The sequence below is a fragment of the Anser anser genome, assembly GCF_964211835.1.
Source record: "Anser anser genome assembly, chromosome: 21".
Taxonomy (NCBI): domain Eukaryota; kingdom Metazoa; phylum Chordata; class Aves; order Anseriformes; family Anatidae; genus Anser; species Anser anser.
Genome location: NC_139742.1, coordinates 10,142,763 through 10,167,162, shown reverse-complemented (window position 1 = coordinate 10,167,162; position 24,400 = coordinate 10,142,763). Strand labels below are relative to the sequence as shown.

Genomic DNA, 24,400 nt, shown 5'->3' with positions numbered 1-24,400 from the left:
CTGGAAAAGGTGCTGCACGGCACGGCACGGCATGGCACGGCACGGCACGGCACGGCACTGCACTGCATTGCACAGCACAGCACAGCACAGCACTGCATTGCACGGCACAGCACTGCACGGCACAGCACGCCACTGCACAGCATGGCATGGCACGGCACTGCACGGCACGGCACTGCGCTGCATTGCACAGCACAGCACGGCACTGCATTGCATGGCACAGCACGGCACTGCACTGCCCTGCATTGCACAGCACTGCATTACACGGCACTGCACTGCCCTGCATTGCACAGCACTGCATTACACGGCACAGCGCGGCACTGCACAGCATGGCATGGCACGGCACTGCACAGGACTGCACAGCACAGCCCAGCATGGCACGGCACGGTACAGCACAGTACCGCACTGCATGGCACTGGGCAGCACAGCACTGCGCTGCATTGCACAGCGCAGCACAGCACAGCACTGCAGTGCATTGCGCAGCGCAGCACGGCACAGCCCACTTGCCGGCAGCGCTCACAGGGCCGTTTCCTGTGACAAGGTGGGCTGCGGTGCAGGGGGCACTCGCTGCTCTGCCCCCTCGCCTGTGCCCATCGCTCACCTGAGATTTGTGGTTTTGGGATCGGGGATCGGGGACCAGGCAGGAGCTCGTGAGCCGCCCCAAGCGCCGCATGGCCGTGCTCGGTGGCTGGGATGCTCCAGCGCAGCTCCCACGTGCAGGCCAGCTCCAGCGCTGTCCCCTCGGAGAGGAAATCCTGCAGGACTCACTCGGAGGTCGCGCTGAAGGACAGGACGGCGCAACCTGCACGTGTCCCCAGGTCGCAGCCCTGAACTACCCGCTGTCTGCAGCAATCCCGTTTGCTGCCACCACCAAAGCCAGCGCGGTGGTTTCCCAGCACCTTATCTGGTTTGTTTTTGTCATTAAGTCTGTCTTGCCACCTACGACTTCCCGCTTTCATTTGCTCCTACCTGTGCTATCACAGTCGGTCCTGGGCACGTTCCCCAGTCTGGGCCCTGCTCCTATGAACACTTGCGCAAACGTCCCACGGAGGGGGCACGACCCACAGGGGGGCTCCCCCGGGCGGGGGGCACTGGCAGGACCCCAGCATCCCAAGGGACGGGGCTTGGAGTGAACGTGTGCAGCACCTGCTCTCGCTGGGGAAGGGGCGAGCGAGCTGCGGCGCTGGCACGAGAGCACGGATGCTGCCTCCCCATAAATCGCGGGGGAATTTGTTTTTGACAAAGTCCCGCAGCCCAGACTTCAGCGTCCGCAGTAAGCTGACACCTGCGCTGACCTCTAACTGCAATCGCGGGCTAGAGCCCGGCCGGCCCCGTGTGCACGGCCTCGGCTCTGCCGGCTGCCTCCAGCTCTGCCCCTTTCCTCCGCGCCGTTTCCCTGCCACAAAAAGCCTTGGAAGCATCACAAAGAAAAGCAGAATTATCCAAAGTAGCACTGCTCGAGACTTGGGAACACGAGGAAATTTTCATTCCAAATTTCACTCTACAGCCTAAAAAGTCTTGTTTTGTTTTCTTGCTTCTCTAAGCCCTAAGCATTAAAATCAGTGAACCTATTTGCATGATTAAAGTGAGCAGTGTTAGCCCTATGCCTTCGAAATAAATTTCAAAGGAATAACAAAAACCTCTTTAAAGTATGAGCCTCTTTCTGTCTGCTTTGCATATAAGATTGTGTCAGAACTTCTTTGAATCTGGAAGTTTCTTTTCTCTCACACATTTATCATTTTGAGGCTGCCTTAAAATCTGCAAAGAAATATCCCCATATTTTAAAAATCAACATCGGATCCTTAGAGCTGCTCAAGGCTGAGGAATTTCATTAGCACTCGACACTTTAAAAAACAGTGTCAGGTCAGGACAAACACATTTTCTTTGCTGCGCAAGATAAAATTGTTTTTTTTTTAGAAATGATGCATGAGAAATATGTCCCCATACCGCGCTCGGAGATAAAGCAATCCTAGCCCCTTAAACGTGACATTCCCCGCTCCTCTTCCCCGTGCTTCATTGAGGGATCTCACCGCGATGCTCCAGGTCTGTCTGCACCCACCCAGGCGCCCGCTCGCTGGCTCACGGGGGGCAAACGGGGCGCGCAGCCCACCCCGGGGGCACGGAGCAGCCAGGGGGGGCTGGGGAAGTCCTGCCCTTCCCCGGGTGCTTACGTGGGACAGAAAATGCGGCTTGCCCAGGGCCTTCCCTTGGCATTGGAGGAGAGCAGGAAGCCTGCTAATGCGCCAGCCCGGAGACCGCCGCTGCTCCCTTCAGCCATGGGCATTTTAAAAACGTTCTGTGATGGAGAAAGAAACATTTCTTAAGTACCATTTGATGTCTCAGAATGGCTCCAGGGCTAGAGAAAACATGTTTATTTACTACTGTGCTGAATTTAATGCAAAAGATTGGTTCAGAGACTAGAGGAAACAAAATAGGCAACATTTTCCGTAATGTCTGCAAAGTGTTCTTGGGCTGACGAAAATATTTTCTTTCTTTCTCGCTCTTCCCTGCATTTTTTTTAATCAAGCATTTCAAATTGAAGAACGGCTTGAGGGCTGAAGAAATCACTTGATAAAACACCCAACATTTACATTCTTGCAGGAGACAAGCTAACGTTTTATTTTTTTTCCATCTGAACAGTAGTTAGTGCAGCATAGGAAATAAAACTGCAGCACGGCACATCTGCGTTAACCCTTCCTGGCTGCGGCTCTCATGTTAAACGTTAGCCATCCACTGCAAGGCTTTAGAGAAGATGTTGTTCCCTCTCCAAATCCCAGCCTGGAAGGACACTGAGGGTAGTTGAGATTCTCTTTATGGCGCTTCCCAGCTTTACTTCTAAACACCTGCACGAGGGAGCTGGGCTGCCTGGGTACCCCACCTGGAGCTGCCAGGGAGCCTATGGCAAAATCGTGTTGCACCACGACTCTGAACAAACCCAGGGAAAACCAACTCGTTTTGTAGAGGTGTGGCTTTCAAGCAAACTCCATAATGAACAAGACCCACAGGATCTTTCCAATCCTCACACCTTCAGAGGGCTGAAAACCAGATCCGTTGCCGTAACAGGACGCATTCTTGTAGCTGGGACACAAGTTTGCTTTGTGGGTAGAAAAAGCGATATCTACTTAGTCCAACACGTGCAACCGGTGTTTGTCTTGCACTGTGAACTACCAGGCAATCTGGAAAGGAGAGAAAATTACTTGCTACCAGAAACCTTTCTTTTGATGGTACATTTAGCTAACACTTCAGCGTAATTGGTATTCATACGAGAGGAGAGGACACAGCAGCTGTATTACAGCCGTGCAAAGTGCATGGGGATTAACATACCATCATGGATAGCAGTAAACGGCAAAGCAAAATGTATCCGAAACCCTTGTTTACATATTTTATTTGTTTATGGCAGAGGGATTTGCCTGTTCCTCTCCCCACCACACCAGACAGGTGAGCTTGGCTGGGTGATGAGTGCCGGGTGCCCTGCTCCAGCCTGCAAGAGCAGGGACAGCCTTACACGTCCCTGCGCAGAGCCCGGCCACCCGAAGGGAGGAAAGTGTGGGATCCCGGGGGTTTGCTGTGGGAAGACACACAGGTTCTGGCCATGGGGAGCTGTGCAGGCACCCAGTTACACCCCGCTCAGCCACGAAGCTCGAAATGGGCCTGCAGTTAGGCACTACGCCCGCCTCTCCCTTCGGACCTGGAGATAAAGAGGTTAAATGGCAACCCGGGACCATGACAGGAATCCATCCGGCCGCTCTGCAGCCTTCGTCTTTTGCTCCTCGACTGCCCCGTGGTGTCTTCATTTCGCTTCCCCCCCCGGAGCTAGGCCCCGCTCCCATCAGGGAGCCCTGCCGGCACGGATCTCACTGGGAAAGCTTCAACCCCGCCGCAGTGAATCTCCCCCCCGGGGGCACCGGGGGTCTCACTCCGGGCAGTGATGGTTGCCTGCCAGCCTCCCCGCGGCGTTGTCCCTCCTCGGCGTGAAGGCCGGGCCCTCCAGCCCGCGCGGTGCCGGGCAGGGAGCGTGGGCAGCGTGGCCTGGTGCCTCCTGCAGCTCCCGGGCAGGGCCTCCTCCTGCATCGCCACTCACACAGAGAAGTCGCTCGCGGAACAAGGCTCTGCCCGGCGAGAATTGGACTGTAAGAGTCGTCGGTTTTTAGAAATAAAGCTCCTTCTGCGGAGCAGCAAGGCAAGGCGCAGGCATCTCAGTGATACACAGCACGCTGCGAGCGGCGGTTGTTTGGACTACGGCCAGGCTTATTGTTTTACATTAAAATGATTAGGAATAAGTTAAAATAAACAGAATTTGGGAGTGCCTCCAAGGGGTCTGCATTGTCCTGACTAAGCCGGTACAAGGTCGTGTGTAAAAAGGCTTTACTTCTTTGTACATGCAGAAAGCCTTGAGCTCCTGTCATGAGAATTGCTCCAGAAGTGCCTGGCATTGCTTCTTTCCTTTCTGGGCCTCCCAAGAGACGAGGGTATGACAATAACAAAAATAATGTATCATTGGCCTTTTAAATAGCCGTTCATTACGTAATGGTACAGTGACCGTGAAACAGGAGAAGAGAAAACCTGGCCCCAGGAGGCATTTTCACTTTGGCTGCATTAATTCACACACCAGGGGCTGAATGCCTCGGTTTGCTGAATTTCCTGGGCTCCGATGCTGGAAGGAAGCACCGCAGCTCCCGACCTCCCTGTACACAGGCTGCAGGCTCCTCTCCCAGGAGCAGCATTAAAACAAATTTTTCAGAAAAATATCTACTTTCATCTTGAAGATGCAAAGTGTTTGTGGATAGATACCTCTTCTTGTAAATGATCCTGATGGTTAATTGCCTTTACTGCTCAGAAATTTTATTTAATTTGACTTGGCACAATTCACGAGATTAAAATACCTTCGCTTTCAGATGCTTCTTCCACGCCCAGGGACCCAGCTGCTCAACTTTCTCTTCAGTTAAATGAAAGAACTGAGCTCGTCAGCTTGTTTCCCAGCCCCAGCTCTTCTGGCGATGCTCTGCTGAGCTCCCCGCGCGCCTCCTGGCCCATCTCGAAGCCTGGGCATCTCTTTGGGACGCAGCTTCCTGCATTCAATCTCACCCATCCTGAAGCACTCGCCGCTTGCTGTAGGACGTCCCTACAAGTCCTCTCCTCTCCTCCACAAGCCCTAAGGTCTGGCTGTGCTCTCTGCTCCCCACACGTGTGACAACATGTCTACAGCGTGAGTGCCTTGCCAAACCGCCCGCTGACCGCAGTGATACGTGGCAGGTCTGGCTCCTGCTGCGTTGTGTTGTATTTGGGGTCATTTGTTTGCTCTAAGGAGTCCGAAGCTCGAGCAAGGAGCAGAATGTGGGCTGGGCTCTGTGTCCCTGTGTAGTGCAGAGGGGTGTTTGCTGCCAGTTCGGGGCTTTTGGGGACACGGAGCAGCACCGATGATGTATCTCACACCCCAACTCCCTGCAGCATGTTGCTGACACAGCCAACACTTTTTCAATGTCTTTCTTGAACCGCAATTCCAATTAACTTAAAAAGCCCAAAAGAGACCACTAAGCAACTAACTGCAGGGTGTTCAGCCTCTCCCTAAAGATTCCCTTCCATCCCTCACCGTTTTGCGATTTAGATGCACAGCAACACAACCAAAATGCTTAAAATCGGGCAGCTTGGGGTGCATTTGGAGGGGCAAGTAATGCTGGCCAGGTGGGTTTGTGTCCGTGCTGCAGGAGACAGCCCCATCACCAGCAGGAAGGTAAAACTGCCCGGGGTGAAGTCAGGCGGTTAATTTTTGCCAGTTAAGCACGTAAATGACAGACTGGTATAATTGGTCTGTGTTCCCCGTTCCTTTCTGCAGAAGAACATTTGGGCTTGAAACGCCTGTGATGCGGCAGGTACAGCGAGTCGCTCGTGTCGCAGCGGCAGCTCCCAGGCGGTATTTGGGTGCTGGAGGAGCAAACAGCACCCCTGGCTCAGGGCGGGCTGCAAGCCCAGGGGGCCCGTGCTTGGTGTCCCCATCAGATGCTGCAGGGAAGAAGCTGTTTCACCCCTGGAAACGGGCTCACACTAACACTGACACTCACCAAAGATTTTATCTAGTAACGTTGGCATGTGGAGAGCTAAAGCAGCAGGTCTGGGCTGGCCAGTACTTTTGTACTGAGACAAGCAGGGCAGGAGAAAACACACTGCATCGTGCAGCGCCTTCCCATTTGCATACCGATACGGGCAGAGGTCGTTCTGCCGGGACGGCCAGCTGCAAGCAACCATAAAACGGGGCACAGACCCCAGGCACCTGGAAAAACAAGAGAGGCTGAAATTTACCTGCGGGCCTCATCTCGCCGCTGCTCCCCAGCTGCCCGTGGCACTGCAAGGCCGCTCCTGTGAAGCCCTCCCGGGAAGCCGGGAGTTACGGTATTTGGTTTCAGTCACACCAACTTCTCCCCAGGATAAACGTTCCACATCATTTGTTCTGCAGAGCTGACGGAGGTTTTTAAAACGGCAGATCCCAAAGATGACCTCTCTTATAATCTTGGTGCACTGCACGCAAAAGATTTCCAAAACGACTCCTGCTGCTGAAGCCAAGCCAAAACTCCTAATGTTTTCTACACAAACAGTACGATCTTATCACGGGAGCTGCAGTCAGGGCCCGCACGTTGGCACAGCCACTTCACTATTGTAGGGAAAATCTCAATTTGAGAAATTTTCGAGTAGCGGTGATCGCTCCTGAAGCGCGGCGTTACTCTTTGTTCTGTTCTCTCTCTGGACAATGCTGCGAGTGGTGAGAAAACTCCACCAGCCCGAGGCCTACTGGAAAGAAGACTTCAGCCTATTAATTCTCCAGATTTCCCACAATAGTTTGAGAGCTTTTTTTTCCCACTGTTAAAGGGGGATTTAATTCTGATCTACTCCTCCTTGGAAGCTCAGCAGAGACACGACGTCCTGCCCGGTCCCTGGCTTGTCCATCACCACGGGACAACACATACCTGCTTGAGGTGCTGCTGCTCCTGGTCGGCACCGAGGGAATCAGAGGGCCTGGTTGCGCACAGGGAAGCGTGGAAAAAACCCTACGTGATTTACCCACACGAGGTTCAATAAACATTAGATCTGATGGCATTCATCGTTTTTTCATAGCATGCTCGATTACTGCCTCAGTTATTGCTCAAATGACATCATTCCTGGCACAGGAATTGATTGATTTTTTAATGAATATTCATATGGCATTTCAGCCAGGAGTAGGCATTAATATTCCAAGAAAGAAGAATGAAACGTACATCCTAATTTAATGAATGATTGTAAATATGTATCTGATGGATAATGTGACGACGAACATTTAAAAAGGCATCCATAGTCACCTCTGACGCTTCCCTGAGGAACAAAGGGAAAACCAGGGTGCAGGCAGGGCAAACAGGATGAGGTGGGACCTGGGCACCCCTCAGGGTGCTCTCACCCAGCCCGGCCCGGCCCCAAATTCCCGTTGCTGAGGCTGAGGCAGGTCAGGACTCTGCACCTCTCAGCCTATGTCCTCGGTGGCCCGAGCTGTCCCCAGAGCATTGCTACTCCACGGACAGCACCTCCCGACCTGGGTGATGCTGGTGCTGCAACACAACCGGCACACGGCGAGCTCCTGCTTCCTCTGAAGCTCTCCGTGGGGAGGCAGGAGGCGAGGAGAGGAGAAGGCAGAGAGCTCCGACCCCGTGTCCTCGCCGTCCCCGTCCCACGCCACGGGAGACCTGGGGCCTTTCCCTCCGCCGTGGCAGGAGGCACAGCGCCGGCTCCGTCCTCCGGGCCGCCCTGTCATGTTCGATACGCCTCACCGTGTTAGGAATTCAAGGCTCGCGGTCCCCGCATGTACATATATTTGTCAGACACTCTTAAGATGTCTCCCTGCTCCGAGCGCTGATCCTTTGTGAAGGCGACAGTTGTAGTGCTTAAAGAGAGGCAGCGGGCCCGCTTCTCCCCCGGCTCGTGCCAGTCCCAGCCCAGGAAAGCATTAAAACACGGGCTTAGCGTGTCGCCTCTTAAACACACGTTTAATTTAACTATGTGCTCAGGCCCCTGGGGACGGTGCACACCTGAAGCATCCTCTGGAAGCAGGGCTTAAATCAGGGCATCGCCGTTAAAGTCACCGAGGTGACAGGCATGAAAGGCTATTTATACCCAGCGGCTTTCCATTGTGCAAGGGAGAGAACAGCCCCTTCTGCTGACGAAGCAGAAACGCGCCTCATCCCCACATGAAATGGAAAAAAGCAATACCCTAAATTCGCCGCAACCTTTCCAGAATCACAGCCACAACCGTGCTGAGGTCTCCCCTGGATCGAGGAGGAGGAGCCGGGACCCCAACGGGTGCTGAACTTGTTCTTTTTTTTTTTTTTTCCCCTCTCTCCAATCAAACCAACCACTTGCTATTCCTCTCAGCAGCTGGCAGCTGGCAGGGAAAAAAAAAGATACCTTTGCAGGCCAGCTCCTGAAAATCTGACTTAAGCAAGCAGCCGGGGCACATGGCTCTGTTCCCCCAGCGCTCCCAAGAGCAGCCCTGCAGCCAGGGCTCTTGTTTGCACATCTCGATGCGTGGGACCGAGTTTGCCGATAAAAATATATACAAAGTTATGCTTGGTATGGAACAAGCAGGCAGTAGCTGCTGAAGACTTCACAACATCCTGCTGCTGGCGCGCCTCCAAAATACCAAAACAAAACAAAATTCAGTTGGCATCTCTGCAGATTGAAGCGAGTTTTCTTTTTGCGGCAATTGCTGAACAAACGTTTCGGTGCTGTGCAGCCTCCCCCGCCCCTGCCTTCTCCCCCGAATCATGTGCTGCAAGGATGCAGAAGATGTTCAAGGTCGTGGGAGGCCGGCGAGCGAACCCCCCCCTGCCCATCTCTCGCGCCACCGCGGTGCCTTCTCCCAAGGGGTTCACCCCAGGGCTTCGGCTTCCCACCGCGCCGTGTGCTTTTGGACCCCGCCACGGCGGTGCAGCGTGCACAGGTCTGAATTCAAGCCCTTGTGTTTGCCTTTCACACGTAAAAAAACAAGCTCCTTTTCCTGCCGAGGGTCCCACCCGTGCAGAGCCAGCCGGGTTTTTTGATGCCAGCCGCGAGCTCCAAGGGCGGCACAGCCAGCCTGGGGCAAAACCCGCAGCGGTGGCCTGCAGCGAGGGACTTCAGGATTTGGCCTCATATTTCTTGCGGTACGCGCTGACACAAATCAGAGTACACCTTCTGTATGTACGCACATTGCGACTTGACCTTACGAGCATCGCTTTCAAATGTTTTATTTATTTCCCCGAGAACAGGCAGTTTTGTTCGAGGAGAACGCAAGGTGAAATTCCGACCTCGCTGAAAGCACTGAGGGTTTGCCATTGACTCCAGCGGAACCAGACGTTTATCCCGAGCTATAACCAGGTTACAGGTCTCGGTTCCTGCTTCACTTCTTAGCTGACGTTTGATGCTTTAAAGGAAGACTCCACAAATCCTCTAGCCCTTTCGTGCACGCCCAACGTTCCCAAAGAAAGAAAAAAGCAGCATCAGTCCCCTCCTGCCCTCCTGGGGAGGCACTTATGGGTCTTGAGGCGTGAAAATTGTTCGCCCTCATCGTAGCACATCGCTATCACGTTGCTACCGATCACAAAAATCACCCTGTTTTCTCGAAACCAAGCAGCGCATTCATCTCCTTCTGAAGGCATTCATAACGTGTGAATATAGGCGTAATTTAAACAATCTCTGCAGAAACCAACATTTTTGCTCTCACAAAGAGAGGCGGGCCCCTGGCTTTGGGCAGCCAGGTTTCAGAACCACACCGCCAGCTGCCCTGGCTGCGATCACGACCTGGCTGGCACCGCCGAGCCCCGCAGAGCAGCCCCCGGGCACACCGCGGTATCTGCCGTGCTAGCGGCTTCGCCTGGACCCCGAGGAGCTCCCTTTGTGTGCCCTCTTAATCAGCACATAAAATGCTCTCAGCGAAATGCTGCCTTCTTCTGTTTATTTGTCACAACTGATGCTCTGGTGAACAGTAAATAGGAAATTTGTCGGCAAATCAGCGCTGCCGGCCTGGTTTGTTAGGAGAGTCTGGAGGAAGGGAGGGCGGCGCGCAGTGCCCGCAGAAACGGGACGGACCCGCGGTTCTGGAGGCTCAGCAAGTTTCACAGACCCCGAGGACACACAAATCTCCTAAACCGAACCTGGCGAAACTGAGAGGCCGCGTTTGGGCAGCCCTTAGCAATAAGGATCGGGCTGTTAACAGGACACAGGCTGAGTAATTCCACATGTCCTCAACAAGAATTTCTATCGGCTTCGCTACGGAAACCTCGCGGGGAAGGCTCGGCGCGTCTGAGCCACGTGGGCTGCTCCCCGCTCGCCCCCAGCCCCGCGGCGTTGCACAATGCCCGGTTTCGTGTTTGCCTCCAGACACAGCTTCACGGGGAAAAGAAGGAAGTTGCAGTGCCTACACCGCACACGGCTGCAAGCAAACGCATTTCCAAGAAACTATTCGGCAGCTTTCATTTGAAGTTTACATGAAAAAAAAAAAAGAAGGAAAAAAAAAAAAGAAAGAAAACCTTGGAAGAATTTTTCTTGGCTTGGAGCTTTTTTACGAAATGCAGATTTGAAGTGAGACGTGCCCGTGGTGCCGCAGAGCCAGGCGGCGCACAGCCAGGGGCCATCCTGGGCTCTGACAGAGGCAGCAGGGGTCCAAGCTGTCCCCACGCAGCCACCCACGGGTCCCCTCCATCCCCAGCCGCTGTCCCCTTGCGGCAGGGCCGGCAGGACCGACCCCAGCAGATCCCAGCACCCCGACGTGCCCCCATCCACGACCACGGCGCCTGCCCCAGCCCAAAGGCCCTGGGGGGCTGAGGGTCCCCCCGGCACCTCTCGGAGCCACCTCTGCCTGCCCGGGGTGGCTCGGTGTGAGCGGGTCCCGGGGCCGCGTGGGTCCCTGAGGACAGGGGTGCTGGTGGCGGAGAGGTGTACAATGGCACCTTTGTGACAGCAGGGACACCATCCATGAAGCACACAGCAGCAGTCAGCCCTTCCAAGGTCTGCGTGCACCCCCCACTGTCCCCCTGCAGCTTCAGCCCCCCTCGATGCCAGGACAACCGAGCAGGCATCGTCGCAGCAGTCGCATTAGGATTTTAAAACACAGAGCGCCGTAATTTCTGTTTCAAACCGCTGCTCGCTTTTTCGAGGCAGGGAGATAAGGCTCCTATGAAAAAACCTCTTCGCCCATCTAAATTCTCCCCATTACTGAGCAAATGGTTTGCAACAGCAAATTTATTCCGCAGCGTCTCCTGTGCTCTTTTTTTTTTCTTTTTGTTTGAAAAAGCCACAAACAGATTGTGATTTTCTCTAACGGATTCACCATCTGGGAAATTTTTCATGCAACTCCTTTCCTCAGTGGGAGCAAGTTACTCAGAGGGGAATTCCCAGCAGAGAGCAGAATCTGAAGGGATGGGTGGTTCATTTAATTAGCATGCATAATCCCGACGTCCTTACTCAGGCAAAACTCTCACCAGGGCCAACGGGAGATTTATTTTTTATTTTTCTGAAAGAACCAGCTAAGGCCTTTGGTATTTGTCTCTTGGTGTTATATACGGCATTTTCCATGCAAGGGAAAGTTGGCTTTCGCGCGCCTTAGCGGCTCTGATTTACTCCAGCCTGGCGCGCCCAAGGTCAGGATGCGGCCCTCGGAGGCTCCGTCACGCGGCCGGGCGCTGGCGGGGAGCTCCGGGAGCTGCTCCCTTTCGCACACTTCCCAGCTGGGCCAACGTCGCACACTTCTGACCACGCTCCGCGGCCCGGGAGTGCGGGCTGGAGGTCAGCAGGGAAAAAGAGGCTCTCTGAGACCTCGGCTCGGGCCAGCGCAGAGTTTGCACAGCCCCAGGGCAAGTCTGGTGCTCGTTTTCCCTCGCAGATGAATTCGCTGCTCGGGAAAGGAAGAGGAGACGCGGGCAAGCTCCTTTTATCCGTGCTGAGAAGCTGGTAAAGCAGCGCGGAGCCCAGCCACCCGAGCAGGGAGCTCAGAGCAGGCCCTGACAGCGCGGCTCTGCCTCACCCCGGCGCAGTTTGGAGAGCTGCACAAGCTCTTACGCTGAGCAATTCTCACTGACTCATTACCGGACAAAACTTCGCTTTGAAGTGACATTTTCTGGGCACGACGACTGCTTTGAAGCAGGAAGACAAAATTAGTGCAGAGAGTTGGCAGGTGAAGAAATGAGAATTTTTTTTTTTTTTCCCCCTCCCGGCAGCAGAGCTGTCCAGGAGCTATGGAAACCTTGTTTGGCTAAATCAAATCATGGAAAGATAACAGGGCTTCATATTTTCCAGCAACGTCTTCCCTGGAACAGCACGCTATCTGTGTGTGCTAGAGCCTCCACAACAGCCAAAGCAGTTCCTGAAAGTAAATGCGCCACACCGCTTTCTGTGACTGGGAATAAATGCTGCCTCCTCCTGCCCCACAGAGGGGAAAGAAAAAAAAAAAAATCACAGCCTTTGGAGAGCCCTGGGAAGAATTACAACGAGCTCTTAGCCAGCTAAGGCCCTTTAAGGCAGGGGCTTCCAGTGCCTTTCCAAGACGTATGCCTACAGATTGTGTCAGAATCCCGCCTGAAATTGCTTTTTTGCAAAATGCAACCCTGATCCTGAAGCTGTACAGACAGAAGGCAAAGGCTCAGCTTTTGGAGCAGGCTCAGGGAGTAAGCGGAATGTGCTGGCACAGCACAGAGCCTGCATGTGAAGAAACCCCGAGGCCGCTGCCCACGGACCCTTCGGGTTGGGGGCGCCCCGAGGTGCCCGGGTAGGTGCTCACTGTAGGGACTGAGCAAACAAGGCCTTCCCTAGGAGATGGCAAAGGCTCGTGTATTTAAATACAACATTAATAATAGAAATTGCATTCTTATACAATACTTCCCCGAGCCTTTTACTGTCGTTGAGCACGACGCTCCACAGCACCCAACCAACGTTGCCATCTGCCACCAGGCACATTTTTGAGCACTGCTTACTGCTCCTCATGCAGTCCTAAAAAGGAGAATACATCCATCCTTGCCCAAGCCATCCCGTGTTGCAAACCTTCTTCCCCTTTCTTTCGAGTCCTCCACTGTGATTCTTCAGCTGCTCGGTTCGGAGCATCTCTTCCACGCGGAGGGCCGTGGCTGCTCTAGCCACACAAATTCCTCTCCAGGAGTTGAGCCCCAGTGCCATCCGCAACGGCCCTCTCTGTGCCTTGCCAGTCACCGGTGAGCAAATCCCGTCTGTTTTATGGATTTTACGTTGCTGCACACCACGGTAGTACCTTCCACGTAAGAGCAATAGGAATTACGACGTCCATCAGAGCAGGACCGCTCTTTACTTGCCCCAGGAAACGTCGCTGCTGCATTCTGAAGCAGCGCAGCTCTGCGCCGCGGCTCAGCGCCATGCACCGGAGGAAGGAGCTCCTCCAGCGAGTAACCAACGTGCGCCCCAACAAGAAGCGACAGCCCTTCGAATCACTCCAGCGCCCATGATGGGCAAACACAGGCTGCCTGCTAGAGCCAAAGCCTAGGAGCTAGAAATCTGGGCTGTACCCGGCCCTCCCAGCGCATCAGTGAACGCCCTTTCAAGGAGATAAAAGCAGCATTTTCCCCACCTCAGTTATGTTTCTGAGCCATAACCACAGAGAGCCTGATTCTCCTCTGCCGTGCTCCTGCTGCCTTTGCACCAGCACAGAGAGGAAGAGGATGTCAGCTACTCCCGCATCAGAACGATACCAGCACCACAGAACTGTTCCTTTTTCTCCACAAACAATCGACCCATCAGCGTGTTATAAAAAAAATAAGTTTAATGTAGGTGGCGTGTTCCATACAGAATTTAACAGGCACCCAAAACACCAACTGTTTTCATATTGTGAAGCGTTAACAAGGTGAAGCTCCAACACTTGGGTCTCGTTTGTGCATTCCCAGGCTAGACGAGAGGCCGAGGCAGCTTTGTCACCGCACACACCGGCATTTCCCTGCCCGCACCGCGCTCGGCACCTGGGGAGCTCCGGTGGGCAGGAGGCGCTGGGGAAGCCCTCCCGAGGGGCAGGGCAGCGCTGGCGCGGGGCCGGGAGGGACACGCTCCCCCAGATCAGCACTTCTGGTATTTTTCCTAAGTGCCCTTAAGGCCGTTTTCAGGCCGGTAAGTACAATAGCAATATTTAAAGCCCAAACACGGCAGCAAGAAAACAAACAAACAAAAAAGCATGAGGGGGAACAAACTAGCTGCTCTCGCTGTTCAGGACGGCATCAGCGTGAAGGAATGCTAAAATGTAAATTCCAAAAGATTTTGAAGTTGTAGCCATTTAAATAGCTAGACAGGGAAGACAACGTACTTCAGAGCCTGGTCTACCCCTTCCAGCATCAATGAGTTTGGAAAGAGTAAAAAAAAATCCCAACAGAGCACAAACTTCCCCACAGCTGCCAGTACCTGCTTCGCATTAGGCGTTGCTGGCAAGGAGCACTACGAGCCATTTGTCTGACTCTTGAAAAGCAGAAAGTCCAGCTCCCATCCGTTTCCTTATTTGCCGTATTATAGCAAATGTTTTTCCCCTCTTTATTAAAAATGCCAGGTTTCTCAATGAAAATATTATGGGGAAAATAAACAGCTTGTTCTTTGCACATACTTAACATTTATTCTGCCTTTTCCTCCCACCCTGTTGTGGCTTGGCTCCCCTTAAGCTTGTAAGGAACTTGTAGAATCTCAACTCCTTGAGAAAAAAATGTTTTGGCAAAGCAATCCTAAAAGCTTTAAAAAAAAAATATCTCAAAAACACTGAATTTAAATTCTGAATCATTACCAAGATCTTACTTATTCCGCAATCTCCTGGGGATGTTGTGAGGTTTAATTAGCTCTAGCTGGAAAACGCTCTGAAGAAAAGTGCCGTAAAGGTGCCAAATGCTGCTCTACTCATGTAGATCTAAAATGTTCAAATTATTACATCATAAAACAAATCATTTGAAAATTAACTCCTCTTCCTTGCCAGCGTGACTTCAAAGGGAGCTCCTTTCCCCCCGCAGGCTGGTCGTATCAGACTGCCTGAGCGCTGCAAGGCGTCCAAGTGCTGGTAACGACCAAGAAGGAGAGTATTTTGAACCTCACCTTGCCTCCAAGGTCTCCTCCTCAATTATTTAATCTTCAGGTTGTCTGTCTTTGTGCGCAGCCGCGCTCAAGATTCAGGGCGTTCTGACAGCAGACGTTTGGCTATGTTTGCAGAAGAACGGGCGATCGCTTCCCACTGTCTTCTAAGCAACCTCTCCCCGAGCTCTCTCTCGAGGAACAGTTGAAGATTTGGCAAACGCTCCTTTTTTTGTGATTTGGTGGGGATTTGTACTTGTTCCTCGGTATGCGCTATCAAATCGGGATGCAGAGGGCTGGCGGGAAGCCCACGCGACAAAGCTGATCTTGTTTGGGCTGTCGCTGCTGCGGGAGCAGCCAGCAGCTGGGGCAGGTGCGGGTGGGGAGCACAGCAGCACCCACAGGCACCGCGGGTCACCTTTTCACCCATCATTAGAGGGTGAAACACGGTCCTACCTTCAACTGGTGCCCGTGCTGCTTGACCCAGAGGGCGAGGGAGAGCTGCTGCTGGGCTCCTGGCTGCCCTCTCAGTGCCTCCTGGGGCTGTTTGCTCTCTGGCTGCAATTCCCTGCAGGAATTCCCTCGCGCAGCCACCCCAGGATGCCCACAGCCCGCACGGTGCTGCGGGCCGACAGCCGTACTGGGGAGGAGGAAAGCACCGGGCTGGGAATTACTGGGAACTGCTGGGAATTGCCTCTGCCCACAGAGCGGGCTGCAGCTGGGACCTGCAGGACACGAGGTCCCGTGGTCCCCAGCGTGGTCCCAGCACGGAGCCCTGGGGAGCTCCAAGGTTAGGAGGAAACTTCCAGACACCGCAGCTTGCGGCGTGCGCTGCGCTACGTCCTTCCTGCAGGAACAGCCTCTGGCTCTCACGGGGCTAATCTAAAGTTCACGCCAGCGTTGCCCATTATTTATTCAGCTCTGTGTGTTCAGACTGCATTATCCGTAATGCTCGATAATGAGATAATTTCTGGTTTTGCTTTAGCTTAGGGCTTCAGACAGAAGCTTCCCTATTTTGCATCTGTAAGCCTACAAATCAAAGTATGTCAGCAAAAGGCTCCACTACGCGCACTGAAAACACTCACAGGCTGAAATATTGAGTGGCCTCCCCTGGGCGCACGCTGACTTTGTTCTCACCCACACTCCTATGGCAAAGCGAAGATCGTTAGGGAACGGTCACGTACCTCCAGTCTTGCTTATTCTACTGCGATTGACTCCAATGATTTCAGGGGGAAAAAAAGGAGGGTCTCATTTTTACCAACTGGTTTTTAGCAGTTCTTTAAAGAAAAAGAGCAATATTCCATTACAAGAAACAAAACCAAACCATATAAAACAGAATCAAAATGAACTTTAGAACAGGTTCTGGTCTCCGTAAATACAGAGTTATTTAACTGACTGCAGAGGAACAGTCTGAGATCTTAGACCGAGACCATTAAAACCAAGCTTAATGCTTAATTCTCTGCCTCGGCTGCTAGCAAAGCTCTCCAGGCGCACTGCCACAAAGGTAGGGGTTTTCTGTAACTGCGGAGAACCACCACTGCCACTGCAGACAGCACAACGCTTTCAAGCTCTCCTAGGTCAGCCAGCCTCACCCCGCTGCGCTCCGTAAGACAGGAGCACCTCTGTGAGGAGACCGCAGCTAGTCAATCCAGGGAAAAACAGAACCAACCACCAAGATCTGAACGCTAAGGACCACCGCAAAGGGTTCCCAGAATCGCTGCAAGATGATAACGTCTTTGCTACGACTGGGAATTTCAAGAGCACTGACACTGAACTCTGCTCCCCTCACTCCAGTGGATTCGCTCTGCCGGGGGGAAGACTCCAATTGCTCAGCCCTAACTGCCTGAAAAGGACAAAACCATCCAAATCACAGTAAAGCGAACAAAACGATACAGTGTTGAATGCAAGTCTCGCATAAAACTTAAAAAAAAAAACAAAAAAACAAACAAAACCAAACAAAACAAAGAAACAAAACCAGTCTGTTGAATTTGGCCCTGTATTCTTAGTTGGGAATATGCAAAAAGCAAACTACACAGAGAAAGGACAGCACTGGTCAGACAGGATACACGTTACATGCCTGAGACATGGAGGAACATTTTTTTTTTTAAAAAGGGTGAAGACCAATTCAGAGCGTGGGGCGCAAAGTTATCTGGCTTCTTTCCCTCCAGAAAAACCACTGCTTTTTTACAGGAACAGCAGCAAACGCAGGCGCCTACGGACAAGAAGAAGTGTCTATTAACTTGCACTACGCAAAGAAAAAACACCCAATCAAGTGTTGCACTTCGATAATCGAAATGGCACCTTAACCCTCAAAAAAAAAATACAAGTTCCAGAGACAAGTACATTAATTTATCAATAAAAAGTAGCACTGATAAATAAATTAATTTATATAAAAAAGAAAAGAGGATAATTGACACATTTGGGGGTAGAAGAAAAGTCACCTTCTTAGCCCACATGCGCTTGGTTTATTTACATATCCACAAATACCATGAAGCACCATCCCAGCCCCCCCACTAGCAGCATGGTCACATGAATTCCGTAGATGAGCAGTTCATTCAGGAGGCTGAAGTCTACCCGCCTTCGCCCCAGTAAGAGGAGGATGATGGAGAGTTTGTACTGGAAACGCAGAAAGATCCGGATGCCAAGGTACTGAAGGCAAAACAAGATCGAGAGTGCCACCCAGAGGATGGAGGTAAACAGGCTGCAGCTGAAGTACAGCAGGAAACGGATGAATCCGTACATCCATCGGGATTTCAGATAGATGTCGAAATTGTTGTACTTGGTGCGCACCAAGTGAGTGGTCCTCACCGGGCCACAGGCCGAATGCAGGCAGGTCGTGTGGGGGCCGTGGAACGAGCGGACCCGGCGGGGAATGGGGATTACAGGCATCGGGCACCCCACCGCTCACCGAGTCCCAGGGCAGGACTTACAGGGCACATAGCAAATATCATCCGTTAACACGGAAGAGCTCCAACAGCCTGGGAACGCTAACTCTTTGCTGAGTTTCCAGGAAGGAAGGGACCTGCAGGAAGGCAGAGAAGGAAAACACGTTTAAGTAGCCCCAGCAGGGGGACGCACGGCAGGACAGACGCTCCGCAGCTCGGCGGTTACGTACAGCTGCCTTGCACAACTCCACGTCTTCGCTTACAACAACCTTGCTAACACCTTACAGCTCACCAGACAGACATGCAGCAACACAATTCCGTTTGTCATCACCCAGGCAGATCCCCAGAAGCACCCAAGCAGCAGCACCAGCTATAACCTGTTACAAGCCTTACAGTGCCAATGGAGGAAAGAAGGGAGCTTTGTTCCGGAACTATCCTGGCTAATTAGGGCTCTTCTTAATCAGACAGAAGTCCTGCAACAGCCCACCAACGCAAAAAGTAATATTAACGTGTGCGTTTGCATTGGATCAGTTTTCAGTTGTTTTGTTTCTGAAGAAGTTCTCCAAGTGCTTTTGCAAGCGAGTTCTACGGCCCAGACACGGCCGTGCTTCTACATTTCTGCCCACTGCAGATCCTGGTAAAGCTTCACCGAATAAACAAACCGAAAATAATGGAAGGTCCCGCACGAACAATGAGGCAATCGTGTTTTTCACACTCTACAGGATGCGCCTCCCCTGCTCAGATGAGCCTTGCGGTCCCGGTGTCCTTGCACCCAATGACAAGCCAGCACCTCAAAGATACCCAACAGTTTATTTCTCCTGTTGTGACCTGCAGAGACACATGAAATATCTTGATCTTCTGGAGTGTTTAGAATTTACCATCTTAACATCCTTCCACACGCCCACTGTTGTTATCGGAGTGATGAGCGGCAGCCTGTTAGCTGCTCTCTGCTTCACCCCAGGCTTAGGATGTGCCAAATTCCGGGAATTATGAAATGACAATGCACTCATCAGATAATGCTGGAGAACAACAGGGACTTCCCCAGCCTCCTCGCACACCCAGGCTCTCAGACCTTTGTTCAACAAGAGATCCTATCACTGTTAAAATGAGAGCAATTTAAAAGTTAATTCAGTTTTTTTGTTGTTGTTGTTACTAACTAAACTAATCACAGAGTAAACGATAAGGCTAAAGGCAACTGTAGTTTGATAACAAAAACCTTCTCTGCAGCAACGTGTGCCACTGAGTAAATCTTTTCACTGCTCCCTGCCTCAAATTACAGAGGCGTGGAAATAACAGCTCTGAGCACTTCTGCAAGGTCCCAGGTTTAATTACCTAAAATTTCCGTAACAGAGAAAAGGAATCTGTTGGCTCTACACAAACCGAGCTAATGAAAAGGAGTAAGAGTTAACTTATGATTAAGGAATTGTGATAATTGAGGTCTGTTCTCAACTACCAAAACGACCCGTGTAATTTAAGTGCCTCCTTGCCATAATTTCCTGCCGGTGAAGAGGAAATGCTCGGTAGCTCGGAAGTATGTTACACGGATGTATTTTGCAAGGCATATAAGGCGGTCAGACGCTAACCCAACACTGCTTAAGGACAACAGCTTTGTGCCTGGAGCGTGCAGCGGAGCATGCCTGCCACGTGCTGTGCATCAGCTGCTCAGTGTCTGTCTTCAGAGATGCTTTCGGAGGAATAAACTAACAAGATAAGTTAAAAATTCATATACTGGGGACTTAGAGCATTGCATTTCTGGTAACACCGCCTCTTCTTACAACCTCTTTTACTGGGACATGAAGGCAGCTTATCGTTTCCAGCAAACTCCGGCACAGCTACTTATCCTGACTCCCTGAGCAGCCACGGAGAAATCAGTGCGAACACAAGAAAACACTCGGCGAGACCACGCCTGAGCAGCGGAGCACAACCCCCATGGGCATAAGCTACGGTTTCTGGGGCAAATTCAGCACGCCGGCCTCGCGTCTGATCAGTTTTAAAGAGGAGTTCAGGTTCTCTCTGCCAAAACCTTCAATAGGTGAATCTGAGAGAACTGCTCAGCTCCAGAACTTATTTGGTGTGAACAGCAGCGACTGGTTCACATTTGCTGTGCCCACCACATAAATAAACAGCCTCTGGGAGCTTGGTATCTTCAGATAAACTGAAACGCCAATACCGTGCCAGCCACAAACAGAGGGATGCTGTGCAAATAGGAAACTTTCTGAAGTATTACATTGCTAATGGCGCTGCCATCCACCCAGCAGGTCGATAATCCGCTGCTGTTCCCGGGTGCCACTTAATTCTTGCGATAAAAAAGCGCGGCTTTCCTGAGACCCCCGGCCTTCTAGGAGGAGGGAAAGAAACGGCTAAGGCGCTTCACAGACCCACAACATCCTACACATGAGTTGATCTAAAAGATAAAAGGAGAGATTAGGTTGCAGTTTGCTCATTTTGTGCGTTAACAAGTTCAGAATCGCAAGGTCTGCCTCCAAGCGTGATTTTTTAACCTCACAATGATTTTCAGAAGCACGATGTACTCGGTAACCAATATATTGCAGCTTACTGATGCACGTCGGACAGAATCACCTAGCCCGTGCCAAAAACAAAGAGAGGTACGAGAAAATTACAGGGAAGGAACCCCCGCAGGTCGCCTCCTTTCATCGCGGAAGCGCTCACCTAGGCCAACACCGAACACCGCGGCGAGCACACGCTGCCGAGGGTTAAGAACGGGACGGGCCCAGGAGCGGGCCCAGCCCGTAGGGGAGGAAGGCGGCAGGCCGCCCGCTGCTCGGGGGCTCCGTTGGGGCCTTCCTGCCCCACAGCACCCTGCCCCTGCCCATGCCCCGAAGGACTTCGGTACGGGCAGCAGGAGCCGCGCTGCCGCTGCCCGGGGCCCCGCGGCCGCTTTTAGCGGGGGACCTTCGGGGTCTGACCGCCGGGCGGGCTCCCGGCCCTCCTCCTCCTCCACCAACAACGAGAGGCCGGGGCACACCGGCACACCCCCGCATCCCCCGGCAGCGCCTCAGGAAGGGGCCGCGGCCTCCCCCGGTGCCTCCCCGTGCCCCCCCCGGTGCCTCCCCGCTTCCCCCGGCCCTGCCCCGCCGCCCCGTCCCGCACTCACCGCCGTGCCCATGGCCTCCCGCCGGGCGGCGGCCGCCGAGCCCGAGCGTCCCGGGCCCGGGCTGACGGCGGGCCCGGGCCTAGTGGCGGGCGCCGCACTGCGCATGTGCGGGGAGCGGCCGCGCTCCGGTTCCGGCCCGCGGCGGCGGCGGCGGCGGCGACGGCGACGGGGAGGGAGCGGCCGGGGCGGCGCGCGGTGATGGCGTCATCACGCAGCGCCCGCAAGGCGGAAGCGGGAAGGGCGGCGCGTCGCCATGGTAACGAGGCCTGGCAGGCTTCAGGCCGCGGGGACCGGGCCTAGGCCTCGGGGAGGGGGGGGGGGCACCGGGACGGGGCGGAGCTGTCCCCGGAGCACCGAGCCCCTCGGGGGTGGTTCGGGCAGGCGCGGAGGAGCCAGGTTGTTAGTCACGGTGTGAGCGACCCAGGCTTCTGGGGAGGCCAAAAAGACGCCAAAAAGACACCAAAAGTTCCTAAAACACACACAGGGGGAGGACAGGTCAGAGGCGAAATAAAAAGAAGGAAAAAAAAAAACAACACATCCTCCCTTTTGTTTCCCTTTAGATTTAATTAGGAATTACTTTCTCTAATGGAAAGAACACAAAACTTTTTTTTTAATTTTTTTTTTATTGGCCCCCTGCCCCACTTGCCATCTAGGCATTATCGCGGTGGAAAAACATTAAATAATAATAACGCGAGCCATCTGCCAGCAATAAGCCGTGCCGCGCTGCACAGGCAGTTGAAGGCACGAGGCCAAATACCTCCGAGCGCACCAACTGGCTCCGACGCACGCGCCCCGCTCTGGGCGCTCCCTGCTCGCTCGCAGCAGCCTCTGCCCCGCAGAGCATTTTTGTTCCGCAAACACAACGAGGGGCCCGAGGTGCTGGATGTACAGCGAGGGAAAATTACAGCCAAGGCGAGGTGCGGGGTTTTCTCCTCGTAAATTGCCCGTTTCTGTTCTCCCACGTACCTTCTGGCGGGAGGGAGAAGGGGAGGTGTGGAGCTGATGCATTTTCCCAGTAGCACGAAATGGGAACATCTGTTCGGTGACTAAGATTAGCACGAGAGCCACGTTTCATTGATTTCGCTCCACCATTGCCTGGAACAGGGAGCCAGGGATGGGAATTTCAGCCCAAGCAACAGCATTATGAGGGTACTTAGATCTTTCCAGCTTGGCTTGGAGAACGATGGGGATGCTGCTGAATGCGAGCGCTGCAGAGGGGGCTCCGGGCTTCGCACAGGAACTGCTCCAGGCAGGCAAGGTCTGCCATTGCCTCCAGGAACACCCAGAGAGCTCCACTGCCCAACCCAAAACCCGTACACAAGCACAAGGGGGTGACACCGCAACATCAGTGCTGAGACCGACCCTTTTCATTTCTTAGGTCGGGATGACAAAAAGCAAGGCGGCACTATTCAGCCTGAAATACATTGACCACTTCACTGCTTAAATAAATGTGTATCATCTTAAAAAATATACAGTCCCCGGGTCAGGCATGAATTGGAGCTTTGACATTCAAAGAGGTGAGGTCCTAAGCAAATGCTTGTGGTGCAGCCCGAAGAGAACCCGCCCACAGCACTCCAGCGGGGCTCTCGGTTGTATTTCTTGCCTGTGCTAATTTTACTAAAGACACAACTCATATTCCTGTTGATTGAACAGTTTTGTGTTGACAGCGTTGAAGATTTGTGATGAAACTTATCATCAGCCCAGAGAGCGGGCCATTAGTACTAGTCACAGCGGCCAGCCAGCGCTGATATATTTTATGGCACGCTTCGAAGACAAACATACACATTTATATGTCACTTGTTGCAATATAAATGCTAACTTGTACTTCTTTCAAAACTTTTAATGAATTGTATACATTTCATGAGATTTATAGCATGAACCGAATTGCTCAAAATATTACTTTAAACATATTTGTCACTTTGGCAACAGAACAAAAAAAATCTGGAAGATATTGCGTTTAGAAATAAATCATAAATATATGCATCTTAAAAGAGTTTATTTCAGTCATTAATAGTTGATGCCCCCCCCCAGTGCAGGATTTAAAGTTAAATTATGCAAAATCAAAAACAAACCTTATAATACTTAATCAAACATGCATAAAACTGTCAGGGCCAAATAAATTCTCTCAATTAACTTGCTTCAGATTGTGATTGCATTTACTAATTTAATCAACACTAGAATAATTTGGAGACTGGGTAATGATAAATTACTATGGTGCTGCACATGAAGAGCCGCTAAGGTAGTGTGCTAAGACAAGAATGCAAGAAATGCTTGCTAGGCTGAGGGAAAAAAGTAGCAGCCGAGTTATCACAAACATTTATAATGGAAACATCTTTTTAGCCCGATTTTTGGGGGAGACTTCTTTTCAGTAAAAACCTAAAACATCTCTCATGGATAGATCTTGTCTGGATGCATGGCTTTAACGTTAGTCCACTGAGTCAATCCCATTTCAATCTGAGATGACTTAAGAGGTGAAACAGTTCAATGTAGACATTCGCTCCACATTTCTTGCTCATTTTGTGAATGTGATCTTTTGCTCTGAACACAAGGCAAGGGACTGCGACTTCCAGTCCTGCTTGCTGGCACCGCTTCACACTTTGGCCTCAGTCAAGTCGTTTAGGCTGGAGCTGGAGTAACAACCCTCTAATATCGAGATGTCCTTTAGCTCCATCCTTTTGCACTTAGAATGGATCTGCACTTTCTGACCCCTGTCTAGAAAAAGCTTTCAATACTATTACTTGTGGAGAGCTAAACATTTGATTTTTGCAAGCGTAAGCAAGGTTTTATGGAGAGGTTCTCATATAGAGGTTCATTTGAAGGAGGCTGTAAGGTATTCAACCCTGTAAAATACCTGGACCTCTGAAAATCAGACCCTTATTTGGTCTGCAACCTTTCTACATCTGTTTTACAAAAAATAACAATGCCCGTATTGCTACTGTGGGAATTAACTCATTATTGCAATATTCTTCCTCTCTCTCTTTTTTTCCCTTTCTGCAAAATATAGCCTCCAGTGGCTAGCTTTACATTTCTGAAAGCTTTTCTTTGAAACAGGGGTGCTGTGTACATTTATATATGTATAGCACCTAGTACTGTTTGGCTACCAGCATAAATCTGTAAACCTGCATGCTGAAAAGTATATCCAGAAAGGTAGCTAACAAGTTCCCTTCAGTGACCCAGAAACAACTACCTGCACAGTAAGTCTATAGCCGTATAGATAGCCATAGTTTCAGAGGTCTTAAAGATAATAAACATGTTAACGGGATATTTTCAAGCCAGCATTCACTGCTGGCAACCTGTCACATCCAAAAACACCATCCAAAACCAACGGCATCTTGTGCAAATTCCCTTG

The 24,400-nt window shown here is 52.0% G+C and overlaps 2 protein-coding genes across 2 annotated transcripts in view; both read right to left on the bottom strand.

The window, feature by feature from the left end:
- NACC2 (NACC family member 2) overlaps positions 1 to 21,190 on the bottom strand; it is a 72,953-nt gene extending 51,763 nt beyond the window's left edge. The window contains exon 1 of the mRNA XM_083807789.1: positions 21,052 to 21,190. The gene's annotated coding sequence lies outside the window, so the exon portion shown is untranslated. The remainder of the gene's footprint in view (positions 1 to 21,051) is intronic.
- On the bottom strand, positions 17,470 to 21,191 carry TMEM250 (transmembrane protein 250). Its single transcript, XM_083807792.1, has 3 exons — positions 21,052 to 21,191; positions 20,164 to 20,340; positions 17,470 to 18,073 (listed from the first exon to the last, which is right to left on the bottom strand). The coding sequence occupies exon 3, from the start codon at positions 17,938 to 17,940 to the stop codon at positions 17,521 to 17,523; it is 420 nt and encodes a 139-aa protein (XP_083663918.1). The 5' UTR covers positions 17,941 to 18,073; positions 20,164 to 20,340; positions 21,052 to 21,191; the 3' UTR covers positions 17,470 to 17,520.
- Positions 21,192 to 24,400: the final 3,209 nt, after the last annotated feature.

Coding starts and splice junctions, on each gene's coding strand:
- TMEM250 (XM_083807792.1), bottom strand. CDS start 17,940: ATGCCTGTAATCCCCATTCCCCGCCGGGTCCGCTCGTTCCACGGCCCC.